Raw genomic sequence first — 21,031 nt, forward strand, 5'->3', positions numbered from 1 at the left:
TTCCCTAGTTCTGTGATAACTGGATAGCCAGTTACTTAGTACCCTTGTCAAAGATCAGCTGACCATGGATGTATGGGTTTACGTCTCAGCACTCAATTCCATCCCATTGATCTATATGTCTTTCCTAATGCCAGTAACAGACTGTTTTGATTACTGTTGCTTTGTAGTAAGTTTTAAAATTGGGAAGTGTGAGTCCTTCAACTTTGTTCTTTTTCTGGCTTGTTTTGGCTTCTCTGAGTACCGTGAATTTCCATAAGAATTTTAGAATCATGTCAGTTTCTCCAAAAAAGCTCAGATCCAGATGATTTCATGGATGCATTCCACCACATTTAAGGAATAAATAATATCAATTATCTAGAATGTCTTCCAGAAAATACAAGCAGAGAGAACACATCTGAAATCATTTTATGAGGCTTGCATGATGTTATGCTGTATATAGAAAATCCTAAGGATTCTACTGAAAAAACAAAAAATTATTAAAAGTATAAAACGAGTTTAGGAACACTGCAGGATGCAACATTAAAATACAAAAATCAATTGTATTTCTATACCATAGCAATGAACAATCCAAAAATAAATTAAGAAAATTTGACTTATACGATACCTACCTAGGAATAAATTTAACAAAAGAAGTGCAAGTCTTATATATCGAAAACTATAAAACAGTGTGCAGAGAAATTTAAAAAGATCTAAAGAAATGGAAAGAATTTATGACTCTAGAAATGCACGTTTTCAAGGAGCCTGTCCTAGTAGAGCTAGGAATGGTAGTTTCAGAACTTGATATATGCTGATTATTACATGAAAGGATGAAGAAAACAGCTGATGCTTTTTCTGATGTGGGAAGATGCCCTTTAGAAATGCATTTATTTCATGTATTTTGGGTGTTTAACTGCAATTAGCTAGAAGTTCTGAAACGTGTTTATATAATTCTGTCCACCATTTCCTACAGAGCTGCAGTTGTTGGAACTTCTGTAAATTTCCATGGTTGTTGGCAGTTCAGGACAAGGGCAGTTTTTCTAGCTGTAACTTTGGTGTTAAGAGCACCCCCATCCAAGCCTGTAGCCTTTATGATCCAGGGTTGTGCTTAACAAGTTGTATTCTTACTTTCCAACAAGGTACTTTTCTCCTTATTTTCAGTACTAGCTGATCAAACCTCTTAATCATTATGGCAATGTGTTGTTGGTGCTTCTATTGCCGTTGCTTCGTTAAATGATGCTATTTGTACCCTTATGGATAATTTCTATGTTGAAGAGCTGAAATGGTTATAAGAGACCATTAGGGGAGAAAAATTCAATTGGTCAGATATGAGAGGTACACTGGAGACAGAAAGCACGATTGCTTTCCCCAAATGGAAAATGGCCCAAATTTTCAACGTTCCTGTGCTTTTCATGTTTCCTACCCACCTAATTCTAATCTGCTCTTAGGATCATCGTGTCTCTCCTTCTCTCTAGTCAGACTTACAATGTAAATCTACACAGGTCATATGGTGCTACAAAAAATCCGGAAAATCAATTCTTTGAAATCTGCTGTTTACTTTATGTTGATACATAAACTATGTATTGTAAAATATGTGTATATTTAACAAAAAGTAATACTAAGGTAAACCGTGTAGCAGACACATTCCTAAAACGTTCTGTGATGATTGACTCTTTGCCAGTTAGATCTTGAATTCACCAGAGAAATTAATTTAAGGAACTCAGTGGGTGAATCCTGTCAGAGTGAAGCCTCTTTCTATACAATGAATTCTCCATCCACCCCCTGTATCTATCCATTTGGCAATGTGCATTTTTTTATTTCCCGAGTATGCTTAAATTGGAGCACACCTGTACTTGATCTTTAACACAGTGCTGAAGTCACTATTAGAACCCATTAGCTTTCTTTTCCCCTCTGCTGGGAAGGAAAAATGAGCTAACGAGTCCTAGCTTGTGTCATTAGAGCTTATGACTGGTTACGAGATTACACAGTCAGATGTTTCCACGTGTGATGTCCAAACCTTGTCATGATGTCTTCTGTGGGCTCCCTTTCCTAACACCCTGCACACTCACTACTCCTGCAGCCGGTTCATGTCACTGTCTCTAGTGAGAACTGACTCAATGACTTTTGCAGATCAAGAGATTCTGTGTTTATTTAGAACGCTATTGTTTCCTCTGTCAAAGAGGGAGACTGAAAAACCGGAAATCTTTCTGTAATTTGACTTCACAGTTATGTCCAGCAAGTCCCTTTAGAGACTTACATGTTCCCATGATAGAATGTGGGGTAGGAACCGGGGACCTAGGTCTCTGCTTCAGGTTTTCAACTTATCAAAAAGTTCCTACCTTACCTACTTCCTTCACTGGAAAGTTATCACAGTAAGTTTAAATACGAGCATTTAAAAAAATTCAAAGTAGTAACCATCCCAGTTATCCAACTCACAGTTTTTCTCTCATTAAGACTCAGATTCTGATTCAATATCGCTAAAGAAATCAGCTTTGTGCACACCTGCTTCTCTGCACAGAAAACATGAGCCTGATTGTGGGGAAGCAGGAATGCGTCCCCCATCGTGGATTTTCTTTTAACTACATTTGTAGTCCACTTTAAGGGCTCAGTGCCTCGAGTTGGCAGCTCTAAGAACAGTGAGATCAGTTTGTCTACAGTTGTTCCCAACCTTTTTTGGCTCTGGTACACCTACACTTGCTTCCAAAAATATACCCCACAGTCTGGTGCTCAATGGAATGAAAATCTTTCCTGAGCTAATAGAACATAAAACAGAGAAGGCGATGGACATAGTTTTGCATTTTAGGGCACTCATAACAACTCAGTGGGGCAAACTTGTGGAAATGATGCACTTGACCCCACATTGAGAGACAGGAGCTTTGGGCTGTTTTTACAAAGTGGGGAAAGATTTACACATGTCAATGTGCAGCCCCAGCCAGGCCTTGTCGCTTGTGACTAAGCACATGCTTCTGAAGAGATGGCTGGCCAAGGTAAATGGTGCAGCCATCACATTAGAATCAGCAAAAACTGACTGGTTTGTACAAGGACGGAAATCATGGTATTGGCCTTATTAGCACTATCTTCTAACTGCCTGAGCTAATTAGCCACTGCCACTGCCTGTGGAACAACACGTGACTCTATCCAACTCTCATTCCTTCCTCTTTTCCTTCACAGAGCTCTGGGCTCTTATATTTAAACAGCAAACCTGAAAATGAACACTCTCACTACAGTTCAGACACTGGAAAAAATAGAAAGCAAGACCAGTTAGTTCTAAATACATACTCTGAATTTGCACTTTCAATTTCCATTTAAGTTTCCTAAGCTGATACCAGCATGGATTTGGTAACTATGGACAATAAATAGAAAGATTTCCCATGCTCATGGATAGGAAGAATTAGCATCGTTAAAATGTCCATAGTACCCAAAGCAATCTACAGAATCGATGCAAACCCTATCAAAGTACCAATGGCATTTTTCATAGAACTGGAACAATTAATCCTAAAATTTATATGGAACCACAAAAGATCCCAAATAGCCACGGCAATCTTGAGAAAGAAGAACAAAGTTGGAGGTATCATGCTGCCTGATATCAAACTATACTACAAGGCCACAGTAATCAAAACAGCATGGTGCTGGCATAAAAACAGACACACAGATCAATGGAACAGTATAGAGAGCCCAGAAATCAATCCATGCCTATATGGTCATTCAGTCTAAGACAAAGGAGGTAAGAATCAACAATGGGGTATACAGTGTCTCCAATAAATGGTGCTGGGAAAACTGGAGAGACACATGCAAAAAAAATGAAACTGGACCACCTTCTTATGCCACATACAAGAATAAACTCAAAACGGATTAAAGACTTAAACGTAAGTCCTAAAACTAAATAACTCCTAGAAGAAAACAGAGGCACTAAACACTCTGACATTGCTCTTAGTAACAGTTTTTCTGACATATCCCCTCGGGCAAGGGAAACAATAAATATATAAACAAACAAACAAGTGGGACCACATCAAATTAAAAAGTTTTTGCACAGCAAAGGAAACCATCAACAAAATGAAAAGACCACCTACTTAATGGGAGAAGATTTTCACCAACGATACATCTGATAAGGCGTTACTATCCAAAATTTATAAAGAAGTCATATAACTCAACAACAAAAAAACAAACAACCCAATTGAAAAATGGGCAGAGGACCTACAGAGACATTTCTCCAAAGAGGACATACAAATGGCAAATAGACATATGAAAAAATGTTCAACATCACTAATCATCAGAGAAATGCAAATCAAAACCACAATGAGATATCACCTCACCCCAGTCAGAATGGCTATCATCAACAAGACAAATAGTAACAAGTGTTGGAGAGGCTGTGGAGAAAAAGGAACCCTCATACACTGTTGGTGGGAATGCAGACTGGTGCTGCCGTTATGGAAGGCAGTGTGGAGGTTCCTCAAAAAATTAAAAATAGAACTGTGTTATGACCCAGAAATTCCACTGCTGGGCATTTATCCAAACAAATCCAAAACACTAATTTGAAAAGATATCTGCACCCCTATGTTCACTGCGTCACTATTTACAATAGCCAAGATCAGGGAGCAACCTAAGTGCCCATCAATAGATGACTGGATAAGTAAGAAGTGAGACATATATACAACAGACTATTACTTGGCCATAAAAAATGAAATCTTACCATTTGCGACAACATGAATGGACCTAGAGAATATTATGCTACGTGAAATAAGTCAGACAGAGAAAGTCAAATACCATATGACCTCACTTATATGTGGAATCTAAAAAACGAAACAAACAAACACACAAAATAGAAATAGACTCATAGATACAGAGAACAAACTGACAGTTGCCAGATGGGAGGGTTTGGGGGGGCTGGGTGAAAAAGTGGAGGGGATTAAGAAGTGCAAAATGGTCACGGGATGTCAAGTACAGCATAGGGAATATAATCAGTAATATGGTAATAACTATGTCTGGTGTCAGGCAGGTCATAGACTTATGGGGGGATCAATTCATCAACTATATAAATGTCTAAGTACTATGCTGTACACCTGAAACTAATATAAAATAATATACATAACTACACATAAGTAATATAGATATAATAATACAGTTCAATGTTAACTGTAATTGAAAAATAAAAATAATAAAAAATTTTAATGCAAAGAAATAAACTGGTTATAAACTGTATTAGAAAAATTCACCAGTGCTATAGACACTTGCCCTCCTCTAGCAAGGACCAGCGTCAGGAACTATTTAGATTTATTATAAAAATACGTGCAATGAAGAACGACCAAGACGGGTTGTATTTCTCAGGCTATTTGAAATGACTCCATTTAGTAGACTAAAAAACACATTAAAATATAGAAAATAGACTGAAAATACACAATTCTGAGTATTACGACCAGTACTTCTCAAAACTGTCCGAGTTATCAAAAACAAGGAAAGTATGAGAAAATGTCATAGCACAGAGGACCCTAAGGAGACATGATGAGTAAATGTCCTGTTGGTGTCCTGGATGGGATCCTGGGACAGACAAAGGACAGTAGGTAAAAACTAAGGAAGTCTAAGTAAACTATGAACTGTAGTTAATAATGCATCAATACTGGCTCATTAATTGTAACAAATATATCATATTCATGTAACTTGTTAATAATAGGAGAAACTGGGTGGGGGGGTAACCTGGAAACTCTGTAACATCTGCTCAATTTTTCTGTAAATCTATTCTAAAAAACAGTTTCTTAAAAATGGGTTATATTGCTAAGGATATTTGAAATGATTCCATTAATACAAAATGCGTAACACTGAAGGCCCAGCTCTGGGGATCAAGGCCACTCAGAGACTGCAGCCATCAGATGACAAAAGGACAACGACTCCACACCCATCTTAATCCAGCCAGAAAGCTGCAAATCCAGGCACCCAAATTCCCTTCATAGAATTGCAATGGCCACAACTGATAAACAAAGCCTGTTGCACTTTGTTCATCCCAAACAGCCCTACAGCTCCAAAACACTGTGGACAGCAGGTTTCAAAAGTAGCAACATCTCTCTTTACCTAAATTGAACTAACCATGTGGATGTGGGGGAGGGGTGGGCAGGCATGGGGGGGGGCAGGCCAGCCCAGGTGACTTGCATCCTTCCTAAACTACCAGTTAAAGCACACAAACTCCAACTCACACTCTTCCCTCCTGTCGCCTAAGGATTCTTTAAGTGCCAAGGACCATGGATGCCATATTTATCGGCCCGCTTATGAACTCTAAAGGACAGTTTCTTAGTGGCAATATGGACCACAGCTAATGAGTGAAACACAAATTTCAAAGTGAAAAATCTCTTAATTCTAAATATTCATTTTTTCATTCAATTTATAAATATTTATTGAAGACCTATTATGAGCCAGACACTGGGGTGATGAAAGAAATTAGCTCAGGAGAACACTCTGAACTGATGAAACAGTTTAGATGAACATTAGATCAATAAATAGAAATGTGGATGACGTTAATAGAATCTCATCAAGCCGAGAACACTCTTAATTTAACCTTGCGCGCCCTCTAGTGGTCTCTTGGTTAAAATGCAAAGGTTATATAACAGCCCAGTTTGGTGATGCTCAGTATGTTGGAACTGACATACCGACTGCGTACTTAACCTTGTGAGCACTCAAACCTTCTCTCTCTCCTGATTATGATCATTTAATAGTATCTGTTACTATCATGATGCATCCAACAAATATTGAGGACCTACCCTGAGAAGGCATTAATTCATCTTTCCAATTTAATAACTTTATTCTTTAGTTTACAAACATTTTGACATTCAATAGGTCAACTGGTAAGAGTAGCATGAGGTATACTCCCCCAAAGTGTTGGGGATCAACATTTCCTACCCATCTCTCTCCTGCCCATCCATTCCAACTTTCACATCCCATCATTTGCCCAACGAATTTCGACTGAGGATTTACTATGTGTCAGGTAGCGCTCTAGGCAGTGGAGCTACAGTAATGAACAAAACAGACAAAATCCCTACCCCTTTTAAGCATATATTCTAGGGTGGGGGTAAGGTGTAAAATAATTAATAAATAATTTTCACACGATCATCAGTATGGAGAACAATGAAACAGGGAAAGGGCAATGAGAGGTTTTTGGCAGCGCAAATTTAAAAGCACGGTCAGAAACGGCCTTACTGAGATGAGAAAGCAGACTCGAAGGAGGTGAAAGGAAGAGTGTTTCAGGCAGTGGGAACAGAAAGGGCTAAAGTCTAGAGGTGGGAACATGCCTGTTATGTTCAAGGGACAAGAGTCCAGTGGCCAGAGAACAGCGAGTAAAGGAAGAGAACAGTAGTTGTTCAGGGGAGGATGAAAACTGTAGGGCTTTGTAGGCCATGGTAGGGACGTCGGCTTTTACTCTGAGTGAAACAGGGAGCCGGTGCAGGGTTCTGAGCAGAGGAGCGATGGGATGTGACTTCTGCTTTAAGGGGATCACTCTCTGTGTGGACAACAGACCAGAAGCTGGAACACAAGGTAGTGAGAGGTGGTCAGAGTCCGGATAGATTTCGAAGACAGAGTTCACAACGTGTTTCATAGACTGAAAGAAGTTAGGATGCTTCCAACATGTTTGGCTTGAAAACTGGAAGCACAGGGTGGGGAGGTCAGGAGTTAGGTTTTGGACATAGTAAGTTTGGAATGCCAACCAGACGCCCACCTACCAATATACTCTTTACCATCTTTTCATATCTATCCACTTACCCACTCCAATTCCTCTATGTCGCAAATCCTTTGGTATCTCTGTATGTTTTTTGGTGTGCCATTTCCAAACTTAGTAACAATACGGCCACCTACTTATGCAAGAAACAGTATTTTTGACATTTCCCTCTCCTTACTGCCAGCAGCCAACTGATCACCACGTTCTGTCAATTATGCCTCTAAAATCACTCTTAGGAGTTAGCATTCCTTGTCGCATCCACTGTCATTACCTTTGTTCATACTCTCAGCACAACACTCTAACCTTTCCCTTTATTAGTGACACTGGGCAGAGTGGTCCAGCTGACCTGGGGTCAGGAGGTGGAGGTGGAGGTGGAGGTAAGGGGCAGGGCATAAGGAAGAGTGTTATTTACTCCCAGTCGTGGTACCTGGACTGGAGAGCAAACACCAGACTTGTATTTAAGAGAGAATTCTGAGGTTGAGCTGGGAAAGCATACTCATAATAGCATTATGAAATCAAGGTCCCCCTGGGTGGTCCTCCAAAAGATTTGCTGATCAACAACCTTCTAGGGAACCAGGCAGTGGGCCAACCATGATGTTTCTGGAAAGTTAGCACCTTTTTCATGAACAAACTGGTCTCTCAGCCTTAGGTTGCTGGGGCCAATTGCAGAACCCACCTGCGACATTATATTATATTATATAAGACCCGGTCTTACATTCTAGTAAAATAAAACCGGGTCTTCTATTAATTTTTGCTCTAAAAGATGCATTAAAGCTGATGGTCCGGCTAGGTCTTATTTTCGGTAGTGCACTTTCAGGCAGGGTGACTCCAACTGGGTAGGCAGTGGGACCTGCTGAACAATCTCTGACCCCCAGTACAACTCACTCTGGATATAAACAGCTTTTATCACTTATTATGTGCCAGGCTCTTTGCAAAGCTCTTTAATGCAATGATCAGATTTCGTCCTTATAACCCTAGAAGGTAGGTACTATTCTTATCTCCAATCTACAAATGAGGCAGACTTTTTATAGCTAGTTACTGATGGAGCTGGGATTCCGTGTGACACTGAACCACTATCTTACCCAGTTGTACAGGAACACATCTCATCCCATATAGACTAGGGGTGGGGATGCCATAGGCACAAAGCATGCCTTAGCTGGTTCCTACTCTGCTGGCTGGCTGGCCAGGCAGTTTTCTGATGGAAGGGCTGGTGCCTTATGGGTTGGACATGTATTGACAGAATAATCCGGGCTACTATGGTAAAGGCCTGTCTGTTCTGTCCGGTAATGTACCTGTATGCAGCTATCAGCAGGAAGTGATATGGACATGCCCTCTGGGATTGAAGGAGGGATCTGCCATGTGGCTGACACTGAATGCAAGGCTCCATTTTCATGCAATTTTCTCTTTGTTTGTAAAGGCGGGGGTGGGGTGGGAGATTTGAGGGTCTGGCTGCCTCGGTAACAAGCTATACTGTGCAGAGAGCCCTTTCGGTAAATGCCATTCACTGTCATTCACTCTATCTACACATAAAGAAGTGGCACTCTTGAGCCTCCAACTCTAGAAGCTTTGATCTTAAGTGCCAGGAGGGTAGTAACTCAGAGCTGGCGGTCTAGTTGTACATTCTTATAGAGCTTGCCAAGACACAAGGCAGAGTTTTCTGACTCTCCCAATCACTGCCCCCACGTGGAAGTTCCAGAAACAAACAGGACAGTAATCTCTCCCTCTCCTAGCAGGGAAGCAGGACAGGGGGCACCCAGCTGGCACAGATCCTGTGTTGCCAGGTGGGAGGCTGACGTGTCAGGGGACAAGAGGGCAAATAATGGAATTGTGGGAAGAAGAAGGGCATGGTTGAGCGAGAGACGTAAGTCTTGATGGATTATCAGAATGACATAAAAGAAAATATTGGAAGCTGGGATGCATAGTCAAACAGGGTAAAAGACATCAGAAGAGGCAAGGATGAGGAATACACAGTCAAAGTGGACAAACCAGATGTGATCTGACAAATTCTGAAGGTTAGAAGTCACTGTCTTGTGTTGGGTTTTAGTATCTTCTAGCACATGTTTACATGGATAGGGTGAGTTCCATTTAAGGGAACCTGGAATAACCAACCCCGAGGTTACATACATGACCAGCAAGTGGTGAAGCCTAGATTTTAGATCTGTACCTATGGTAGGTCTTACTTCCAAGGGAGTCATCCCACTCTACAGTGGCTTGACGTCTACATCGTGACCTGGTACATACACACATACACTGCACTCAACATTTGCTGGTACAGACAGTTCTCCTTACTGAGAATTTATTATCTTAGCCCCAGCAGTACCCAGCTTTTGAGGCTTCCTAGGGATATAAAAGCTGTCATAACATGAAAGTATTTGCTAATGAACTGACCACTCCTATCAGTCCCCATTCAAACAACCTAGTCCTTTAATCACCATCATTTTCTCTCTCAAGGATTGTTGGATGTATCAGCGAGTAATTCAATGCAAGTCTATCACAAAGCGAAATTACAAATCTTATAAAAAGATACAGGATATCATGAAGTCAGCACACAAAACTGACAACAGGGATCTGGTAGAACAGCTCACAACTGAAGAAAAATAAATAAGGACAATGATTTTAAAAGTACTTCAAAATAGTGATTTGAATACCAAATGATTAAGGAGAAACCCTAGGGAAAACTGATGAAGCCCTTGAATATTTTGGCAAAATCAACCCTCTAAATGATCACGCTGCAAAAGTCTCCCAGGGACTGAAATGTGCTATCTTGAAATATGCAATTTTGTTAGGAAAATTAGGCCCAAAATAAAAAACAATCAATTCTTGGTACATTCTTTGTTGTAAGAATTACTTAGCATTCAATTTTATTAAAAGACAAAATAAACATATTTCAGTAGGTTTTAGTTATTCAAGTTAGCATATTAATTAAGCCTCACCCCCTCCACTCTTCACTCTAAAATTTTAGTCCCCCTTTTATATGGATTCACTAAGTGGCCTTTTGTCTGGTACTAACTGCCCTCAAATAATAACCTACTGTATACCTCTTTGTTTCCTCATCACCTGGAATACAGCTTAATGTTTGTTAAATGAATAATTGCAATAGGCTTCTCCTGTCTCTAGTCTCAGTTCCCTCCCATTCAATTAGCACATTGCCACCCACTCAAAAATTCTTCAGTAAATCCCCAGCAGCCCCAGGGGAAAAGCCCAACTCTTCAGTGCGGCCTACAAAACCTTTCCAGTCCACTCTTGCTCTATTTGCTTTCACATTCTGGCCACGTTTAACTACTGCTTTCCTCCTGCCATGCTTTTATTATGCCCTCTACTTGGAATTCTCCATCCCCACCAACCGGAAGGCAAACTCCTGCTTTTGCTGTGCAACCTGGTACATAACTGACACGCACAGACACATTCTGTGTCCGCATTATGGCTGCTTCCCTCTTTGTTCCAAGCAGTTTTATTATAAGAAGTTTAATTGATAAAAGTAATCTAACCACACTGGAGAAAACAGAGGAAAAGCAGGGGTGACAGGAAAAAGATGCACGTATATGTATGTGCGTGTATATCACAATATCATCCTTCTTACAAAGTCACTGGTATCATTTTGTTGTACAGTTGACCTTGAACAACACGGGTGTGACCTGCACAGGTCCACTTATACGTGGATTCTTTTCAATTGACTAGCGCAGGTCACACCTGTGTTGTTCAAGGGTCAACTGCAGCTAGGAGTCTGCGCATGCGGAGGGCAGACTGCCCTGCGGGATTTAGGGCTGCGCACGAGGTCGGCACCCCTACCCAATTTCCCATTTTTTTGGCTATTATAAGGAAGAGAGAAATTACCATCTTCATATACACAGCTTTTCCATATTAGGGATGGGTTTATTTCTTTAGAATATGTTACCAACAATAACAGAAGTGATAAGCTAAAGATCTTTCTTCGTTCAGCTCCAATTTGGTATACATGATATTTGAGTTTCACTTCCTCTAATTTAGTGATGCTAAGTATTTTGTCATTTTTTTTCAGTATTTATTTTCTCTTTTGTGAATTGTCTGTTCACGTCTTTTGCCCATTTACCTGAATATTAGTGTTTTAAAAGAAATCACAAAGAATAGTTAAAGATTTTAACCCTTTCTTATATTTGCTGTAACTATTTTTTGCCTTTTATTTTGGTAAAATTGTAGCTGCAAAAGTAATAAAATGTCATTACAGAAATTTTGAAAACTAGAGAAACACATTTTTAAAAATGACCAATAATTCTGCCCCCCCCCCCAACACAACCACCATTATCATTCCCACTAGTTTTTTCCTCCCAGGTGTGCTATGCGTTTTACAAAGTCATAATTGCAGTGTGCATACAATTTTTAAACCTGCTTTTTCATTAACACAGAAGTATTTTTCTGAAATGCCCTGTAGTCTTCATCACCATCAGTTAAAATAATAGCATAATATCCCATGGAGTAGATTCACCACTTCCTTATTGCTAGACATTCGTTCATGTTATTTCTTTTTTAAAAATAAATAATGCTGATTAAACAGTTTCATACAAAGTTTTCTTCCCCATATTTTGAACTCTTAGGAAACATTCTCAGGAGTAGGGTTACTAGATAAAAGCTACTAACACATACTGCCTTCCAAATTGCTTTCTTAAGGGGCTGAACCAAAGCACACTATTACTAGCACACTGAGTACCATCTTTTTCTTTTTTTTTTTTTTAGATAAAACACTGGCAACCATTATTTATTCTTTTGCTGGAAAATGTAAACATTTGTATTCTTTTTTTTTTTTTTAATTAGTTTCAGGTGCACAAGACAGAGCAAAACTTAGACGTTTATCACCATCTTTTTCAATTCTGGTAAATATGGGCCTAAAAAAAGCCTCCTACTTGTTTTAATTTGCATTTCTTTGATGAACACTGTCCCATTTTTCCTGTTGCGTTTAAACTTCTCTGGAAGTTGTCTATTCACATTCTCGGCCCATGTTTCTTCTTATACATTATACTATATGAGTACCTTAGAAAATATAAACCTATCACACTTCATCATATTTATGTCAAATGTGCCTTTTCAGTATGTTTAGATTTTATTTTTAAAATGGCCAAAAAACTTTTAAATTATTTTGGTTTTAAAGTTTCATACGATCAGATTGGTTCATCTTCTCCTTTGTGAGTTTTTTCTATTACTTCCTAAAGCTTAGAAAACTATTCCCCTTTAGAAGCTTGATAAATATTCATTCATTCTAGTTTTTTAACATTTGCTTTTTATATTTAACTCTTCAATCCAGCTGCCACTTATTTTAGTTTATTACAGGAGATGAGGGTATAAATGCTACAAGCTGTCACAACATCATTTACTGAACAATACTTTCCACTCCCAGTCACTGGCAACGCATCCTTTATAAAAGATATAACAGTCTCTTTGGGGAGTTTACGATAATATCATCTGTCACATCTTATACCCGTGGTACCAGTGTTTTCATTATTCTAGTTTTGCATGTTTAATATCTAACAGCATTAGTCTCTCATTAATCTTCTTTTGCAGAATTTTTTTTGGAAAATCACTCCTCTTAGCTTTCAAATGTAATTATTTGCTGTCATACGCCTACGATATGACTTTTTGAGGGCAGGATTGGTTTATTTCTTCAGAATAGATTGCTAAGAATATTACTTGGTCAACAAGTATAAACATTTTCCCAACTCTTTTAACACTTATTTCCACGGCCTTCAAAAAGAGTGTGCCAATTTCACTATAATCTTGGCAGCGCCTGGATATTTCGAAGATTTTTTTTCAATTGTTAGGAGAAAAAATATACCATGTTTCAATTTCTATACCTCTGCTTACTAGTGATGATAAACGTATGCTTGCCATATAGTAGGTGCTCAGTTAATGCATGTTGAATGAATAAATGGCATATATGAATCTGTATATGTATTTGGGGATGGGGAAATATTGTGATTATAATAGATAAACACTGGCTAGATGTAAGTTTGTGGGCTACATGACTGCAGTCCATCTGCAGAGAGGTTCTAGAGGTGCCAAGAACTCCCTGAGTGGGGGAAGTCCTTAGAGACTCTCTATAATTTATATTTACCATAGGTGTGTCTGTTTCCAGGTAGGGTCAGCTGAAAGGTGTCTGAAATAGTTACAATAATGGTGTGTAGTAGGTACGCCCACATGTACACACAGCCCAGAAGCAGCCATGCTTGGCTTAAGATGGAGTGTACTTCCTTCACCTCAGTAGATTTTAAACTGTCGATTTGATGAAAAGAATTCCATACTATTACCTAACCTGCTTATGCTGAAATTGTGCTCAAGGTTTATTCTGAAAAATAAAGTGCTGTTTTCTCCAGACTCCAGAGCACTGGAGAGTAACAAGGTCATGGGCAATAGTAAGAACAATGCGTGTGTGAATGAGGCATTGGTAATTATAGCATGTTTATTAATTCAAACTTTTAAAAATCTTTCTTCTCCAACATGTATTAAATACTACAGACCTATCAAGCAAGACGCCAAATGCTGAATGAGGACCCTGCGCTTTCTGTCAGACAGACGACAGCTGTTTGAAATGTTAACACAAAACTCCAGGACGTTTCCTCTAGCTCCAAGCACCACCTAAAAATAGCTGTTTCCTTAGGGTGACACCTAACGCGGCTACCACTTTCCTTAGAGATGGCAGCACAAGCCTCCTTCTTGATTCTTCAGTCTTTTGTTTTAAATCTATTCTCATCACTTGTCCACCTATTTGAAAATGCGTCTCTGCCAAGGCTCCCGTGATTAATTTCTCCCTACTGCCAAATCTTTTTAGCTCATACATGTATTCAATTGGTAGCCAAACTGATTTTGCTCCCGAATTATTCTAGCTTTGTTAATGTTTCTAAACCACAAATCCTTTGAAGACAGGGGGATTTCCAGAAAGCTACAAAGGAATTTTGATATTGTCTGGTTATATCCTTCGCCCTGTCCATTTTCCTGATGAAGAAACTGAGGCCTAGAGAGGTTAATCTGTTGTCAGTTAGTAAAATTTACAGAAAAACTAGGCATAGAGCTCAGGGTCCTGACTTTTAATAGTGTGCTTTCTGCTATATTGTGTCATCTTCTACGTCACTTGCATCTCTTCAGAATGTCTAGTAAAGTGCTAATACATAAACAAGTCTCTCAATAAATGCCAATGCAATAAACACAAACCTTTAACATAACTGAGAAACGGACTCAAGGAAAGAGGCAGAAAGCAGAAAAGTCGTTTTCTTACTTCTTTGCATGATGCCACCCTCCGGACCAGTTAATTGCTACTTTGCACATTCCATCAATCAGGCATTGGGCAGCTGTGATTGTAGCCCCTCCCACAGCTGCTGCATAGTCAAATATCCCTTCAGTGGCTGGGCAGTCATAACCTTTGGGCAAACATCAAAAGAGCTTGTTAGAAGATGAACTGGAGAAAGAAGAGGTGCGATATTGTGATTGATAATAACAACTACATATTTGGTCTTTGTCCTTGTTTCTGGCACAGAAATCTTAAAACTCTTGGAAATTTCCTAAGCGATGGGAGCAATAAAGGTGTCTTTGTTATGTTAATGAGGTGACTAGTGTACCGCACTGTAAGGATAGGGAGTGGGGGCCAGTGGAGCCAACCATGTGATTAGAGGGTTGGACCTATCAGTCCTACCCTTGACCTTCTGTGAGGGGAGAAGAGCTGGAAATTGAGTTCAATCACCAATTGGCCAATGATTTAATCAACCAAGCCTATGTAATAGTCCCCATAAAAACCCAAAAGGAGAGGGTCTGGAGAGCTTCCAGGTTGATGGACACATAGAGAATTGGGGAGAGTGGTGCCCCTGGAGAGGGCATGGAAGCTCTGTGCCGTTTCCCCACACCTTGCCCTGTGCATCTCTTCCATCTGGCTCTTTCTGAGTTAGAGCCTTTTACGGTTGACGCCTGAACAATGCTGAGGTTAGGGGTGCCGACCCCCATGCTGCACACTTGAAAATCCGTGTATAACTTTTGACTACCCCCAAACTTAACTATTAATAGCCTACCCTTGAATGGAAAACCTTACCAATAACAGAAACAATCGATTAACACATATTTTGTATATGTATTATATACTGTAGTCTTACGGGAACGTAAGCCAGAGAAAAAAAGTTATTAAGAAAACCATAAGGACTAGACATACACTTACAGTATTTATTGAAGAAAATCCACGTATACCCATTAAGTGGACCCATACAGTTTAAATCTGTGTTGTTCAAGGGTCAACTGTATAATTATCGGGTAATTAGAGAGCAAACAGGTTTCTTGAGTTCTGTGAGCTGTTCTAGCAAATTAATTGACCCAAGGAAGGGGCCGTGGGAACTTGTGATTTGTAGCTGGTCAGTCAGAAGCACAGGTGACAACTGGCCTTGTGATTGGCATCTGAAGTGGAGGGCTGTCTTAAGGGACTAAGCCCTTTATCTGTAGACTCTGATGCCATCTCCAGGGACACGGTGTCAGAATTGAGCTGAACTGTAGGACACCAGCTGGTGTCACAAGCATTGCTGGGTGCTGTGGGGAACTCTCCTCCACCCATTGGAATTGGGTTCAGAATGCTGTGAGGAGGCATAGATTGAGGTGTGACCTACCCATGAGCCACTACGCTAACACTGGCACCAAATGAGAGAAATGTCTCCAATGCTGGCGAAAGGAGTCTTGAAAGTGTTAGAGCTAGGACTGGCCCAGTGGCTCAGGCGGTTGGAGCACCGGACTCCTAACGCCGAAGTCACTGGTTTGATTCCCACATGGGCCAGTGAGCTGCGCCCTCTAAAGCTAAGATTGTGAACAATGGCTCTCCCTGGAGCTGGGCTGCCGTAAGCAGCTAGAGGTCGGTGTGAGCTTCCATGTGCTGCCGTGGGCCACTGTGTGCTGCCATGAGTGGCCGGCAGCCATTGTGAGCAGCCTGCAGCTGGTGAGAGCTGCCGTGGCTGCTGTGAGTGTCTGCGGGCTGCTGTGGGCTGCTGTGTGCTGCCACGAGTGGCCAGTAGCCAGCATGAGTGGCTGGCAGCCAGCGTGAGCTGCTGTGAGTGGCTGACCAATGACCAGCAACCGACTGCTTCAGCTTGGGGGGAGCACAAGGCTCATAATACCAGCATGGGCCAGGGAGCTGTGTTCTACACAACTAGACTGAGAAACAACGGCTTGAACCGGAGTGGGGAGGGGAGGAGGAAGGAGGAGGGGAAAAAAGAAAACGTTAGAGCTAGAAAGGCTAAATTTCAAGATTAACTCATCACATCCTATAGATGCAGAAACTGAGGTCTGAGAGTAGATGTCTTACGCATGCCCACACAGAGCCAGGCCTGGGTCCCAGGTCTCTTGAGCCCCACCCCAGTCCAGTGTTCTTCTACTAAACCATGCTGTTTCTCTAGATTATACTATTGGCCACTTCCAATTTTTTAAATGCAGCTGTTTATGAGAAAGTAGAAAACCAGAACAAAAATTTGTGGTCAAGTTAAAATGTAAAGTCGGCATACATACAGCCAGACCCCATATGGGCACGGCTATTAGGGCCTAAGCAATCGAAAGATTGTCCTCCACCTGCTCCATCATTCAGTTTTGCTCAAGTCATATGGTTTGCTTGTTAAGTGAGATCTATGTGGCTAAACTGAGAGATTAAGATTGTGGTGAAGGCATTAGTTCTTCATTTAAAAGTATTAAAGAGCATCATGCACGTTGTCTGTCTGCCACCATTGCCCAGTAATGACTTTACCTAGCCCATATTCGATGGAGTCCGGATGATCGTCATCTCCTTCTTGGCTGACCTTCTGGAGATGCTGCAGATAGGCATCGGTGTGGAAGGTCGCCATCTCCTCCATGGAGGCCACTTTGGGCTTAACTATTCTAATAATAACAGAGAACAAAGAGGTGAGTGAGTCACACCCAGAGTATGCCAGAAGCTGGAAGCAGGAGGCAGTAATCTGGGCAGAAAATACAACTCCGGCTTCCAGGGGCCAAACTGATAAGCTTGTTCTGCACTATACACTCTTCCGTCCTTCACATCTGAGTAATGACTCCATTCATGGGCTGACAGGAGAGTTTCCCTGGAGTGTGTAGGTACCATGTCTCCCTGAAAATAAGACCAAGCCGGACAATCAGCTCTAATGCATCTTTTGGAGCAAAAATTAATATAAGGCCCGATATTATATTATATTAGACCCAGTCTTATATCATAGTAAAATAAGACTGGGTCTTATATTAACTTTTGCTCCAAAAGATGCATTAGAGCTGATTGGCTAGGTCTTATTTTTGGGGAAACATGATAGATTAAAAAAAGTATTTATATCTAAGGGAATTAATCAGGTATTGGACAAAATGAACTTCAAGTTACGACTTTCATGACTGTCATGCAGGGTCTCAGCTCCCGCTCCCCACACCAGAACACAGGACATGGTGAGGCCAAAAAGGACCACCCACGGAGCCATAGATAGGGGAGTCATACCACTATATTCTCACTGGCGGCTGGTCGAGTCACAAAAGCAAACATCCGCCAGTACCCCAATGAGGGGTCTTCCTGCACCCCAGACTCACTGGCGGCCGGCCGGGCAACACAGGAAGTAGGATCAACACGGATCCGCAACCCACAATCCGCTTGCTAACCGCACTTTCTACCTGCAATCTGCCGTCCGCTTCTCTGCCAACCAACCACCCAACTGCCCAACCAACCTGCCAGCCACAATCCGCGCTTGCTAGCATAACCACGGCAGTTATATTAGTGGCTAATGGCTAACCGGTAACAGCTGATGGCCAACTAGTTACAGATGATGGCCATCTACTACCCGAGCCAGCACCTTTCCATGTGAGGTCGAGAGCCTGGAAACTGCTCTCTGGGGCTCTGTCCCTACAATGAAAAACCATTGAATCATTCCTGATTGGGCCATATGATCCTTTCAGCTATATTCTTACTTTCACAGGCAGCTACAGTGTTACGAATTTTGAAAGTGGAGACAGAGAACTGCATTCTTGTCCTAAGTCTGTACTCATCAGCTCTATAAGCTCAGGTAAGGAGACTCTTCTGTAGTTTGTTTTTCTCATCTGTAAAGTGGGGAGAGCTTATGGAATTTATGTGAAGATTAAATGATAAGATATATGAAAATGCTTTGTGGGTAACTGTCATTATTATTAATGTTAAAGGACACAAAAGGCAAGCCAAAACATAAAAGTTTCCACGTTTGGTCCCTGCTATCTGCCTCTGAGAGGAAGGAGAGGAGGGGAACGATTTGAGCTCCCAAGCAGCTCCTCACATGAAGTGACAAACAGGAGTGACTCAGAGACTACGACAGGCCTTAGCACCTCTAACCTATAGCTGAGATCCGAGGATTTGATTCTTGCTCCTTCTTTGAGAAAACATGTCTTATGTCATATCTATAGATTAGATAGATACATCTCATCTCAGACAGTGAATCCAAGTTTGGATTTAATCATATGGGTGGACCTGTCTCCCAAATACAGACATTTTTAGGTTTTGGGTTGCCTTTTGTATCCTTTAACATTAATAATAATGATAGTTATCCACCTCCAGATTCTTCGGGCCTCCTGGTGATATGACAGTTTTGCTTTGTCGTTGGTGTTAAAGTCATTTTTTTAAATGTCAAACAACTTTAATGGAAAGCATGTAGCTTTTATGTTTATCAAACATACGGGTTTAAAAAATGATTGAAAAACATTCCTAAAGAGGGTACTCAATAACTGATTTTGTTACTAATAAGGATAAAATTTGAAAGCCCATTAAACTATCTTTTGGGAGATAAATGAAGCATACCACCCTAGCAGGCATAATCAAACTCACCTCTTTGGCTAGAAAATGCCATAAATAATCCTACAAGTGGTGGGATTATAATAGTTACTCATAACGACAAACAGCTAGTTCATTTTTTTAAAGAAGCACTTAGCTCTGTGTTGAGTTTTGGCCTGGTCACAGGAGTTTTCTTTGGTCTTGACTTGTCTCCAAAGTTTGGTGGTAGTGATGGGGTGTGGAAATGGCTGAAGCTGAACCCACACCCTCAGATGTGGCTTAGGGAAAGACTGCAAACCAGAACACCTCCTAGTTGAACACCTTTTTCTATCAGACAGGTTTTAGGGCCCAAATGTATGTCCTCAAAACCTCCACAAGCACCTATCCCTAGGGTACTTTCCCTCTCAGCAAGAAAGTCTTGGTTCTAATAGTTCTCATGTGCTTTGTGCAGTTTTTTCAAGTTTTCTTAATTCTTCAAGAGCCTTCACTGGGTTCCAGGTAAATTATCAACGCTGTGAATCACCAAAAGCTTTAAAAGAAGCACCATTCTCCCACTAAATAGGCCCACTGTGAATCATGCAATTTCCACTAGGAACACCTGGGTTCACCAGCGATCACTTACCTCATCTGCTTATGCAGGGCATATGCTTCAATCAAAGAATGTACCATACTAGCCTAAGAACATCAGAAAAAAGAAAAAGAGGAGAAAACAGTCTTTTAAATGCTTGATTCAGAGAAATTCCGTCGACTTCTCACCATCCTGAACAAAGGGAGGAACAGTTACAGTGCACTTTAGACAACATAGATACAAAGTATCTAAATCGCTCAGGCGCGTGCTACGCGGCTGGCCAGAGGCAGCGGGACACTTTTCTCCCACAGCTTCTGCTTCAAGGGTCCCTTTGCAGTAGACACATCAAACCGTCAGTGCCATCCCCTCCCCCGCCCCAACCTGGCCGCTGGGGCGCCGCGCCGATAAACGCTGCCTGTCGGAAACTGGAAGGGAGCACTTCCTCCATCACCTGGTACAGCTGCCCAAATGTCTGCCGTAGGTGCCCCCAGCCCAGCCTCCCCTTCGCCTCCGGCTTCCTAAAGCCCTCCGGTCCATCGGCCTCCACCCCCACCCCAAAGCCCGCGGTCTTTCAGCCCAACGTCTTACCCGTTTGGGGACTTTGGCCAGGGAGTCGCACATGCTGACATACTCGGGACTATAGATGTAAACTGGGGGCAGCGACTGCCCACTGTCCGCAGGTTCCTCCGGCTCCTCCATCTTCCACTTCCAGCCGTTCCGGAGCCACCGTCCGGATCTGGCCGTTTTCGGTCTCAGCCCGGGCTCCGGTTCCTGCTCCTGTGATCGGCCGCAACGGTGCTCCCTGGTCAACATTCCCTCCTCGAGATCGCCGGAGACACTGGCCCCGTTCCCCATCCAATTGAAGGAATGCACGAGCCTTCCCAGTCCAGAACCCCTTCATTTAGTGAGCACAGTTCAAAAACGGGAGATCGGCAGGTATAAAAGCCCAAGTAACTGCCAGTTAGGATGGATATTTTATGGCACAAATAAGCACGGTCAAAACTAACCATCCTTGTTGCCCTACGGGGCCATTTGAGAT

The 21,031-nt window shown here is 41.4% G+C and overlaps 1 protein-coding gene across 6 annotated transcripts in view; it reads right to left on the reverse strand.

The window, feature by feature from the left end:
* Nucleotides 1-21,031, reverse strand: part of HDAC8 (histone deacetylase 8) — a 182,580-nt gene extending 161,549 nt beyond the window's left edge. For 5 of the 6 annotated variants that reach the window (XM_019747973.2, XM_074323460.1, XM_074323459.1 and 2 more), the window contains exons 1-4: nucleotides 20,581-21,031; nucleotides 20,047-20,099; nucleotides 17,403-17,533; nucleotides 14,916-15,057 (exon numbers count right to left, since the gene is read on the reverse strand). In XM_019747973.2, the coding sequence (XP_019603532.1) occupies nucleotides 14,916-15,057; nucleotides 17,403-17,533; nucleotides 20,047-20,099; nucleotides 20,581-20,847 (593 nt within the window). In that variant the 5' untranslated portion in view covers nucleotides 20,848-21,031. Of the gene's footprint in view, nucleotides 1-14,911; nucleotides 15,058-17,402; nucleotides 17,534-20,046; nucleotides 20,100-20,580 lie in introns of those variants that run through there. The other variant, XM_088795216.1, reaches the window with a different exon arrangement.

This window comes from Rhinolophus sinicus, chromosome 18, assembly GCF_057876585.1.
Source record: "Rhinolophus sinicus isolate RSI-liver-muscle chromosome 18, RSI-T2T, whole genome shotgun sequence".
In the NCBI taxonomy this organism is placed as follows: domain Eukaryota; kingdom Metazoa; phylum Chordata; class Mammalia; order Chiroptera; family Rhinolophidae; genus Rhinolophus; species Rhinolophus sinicus.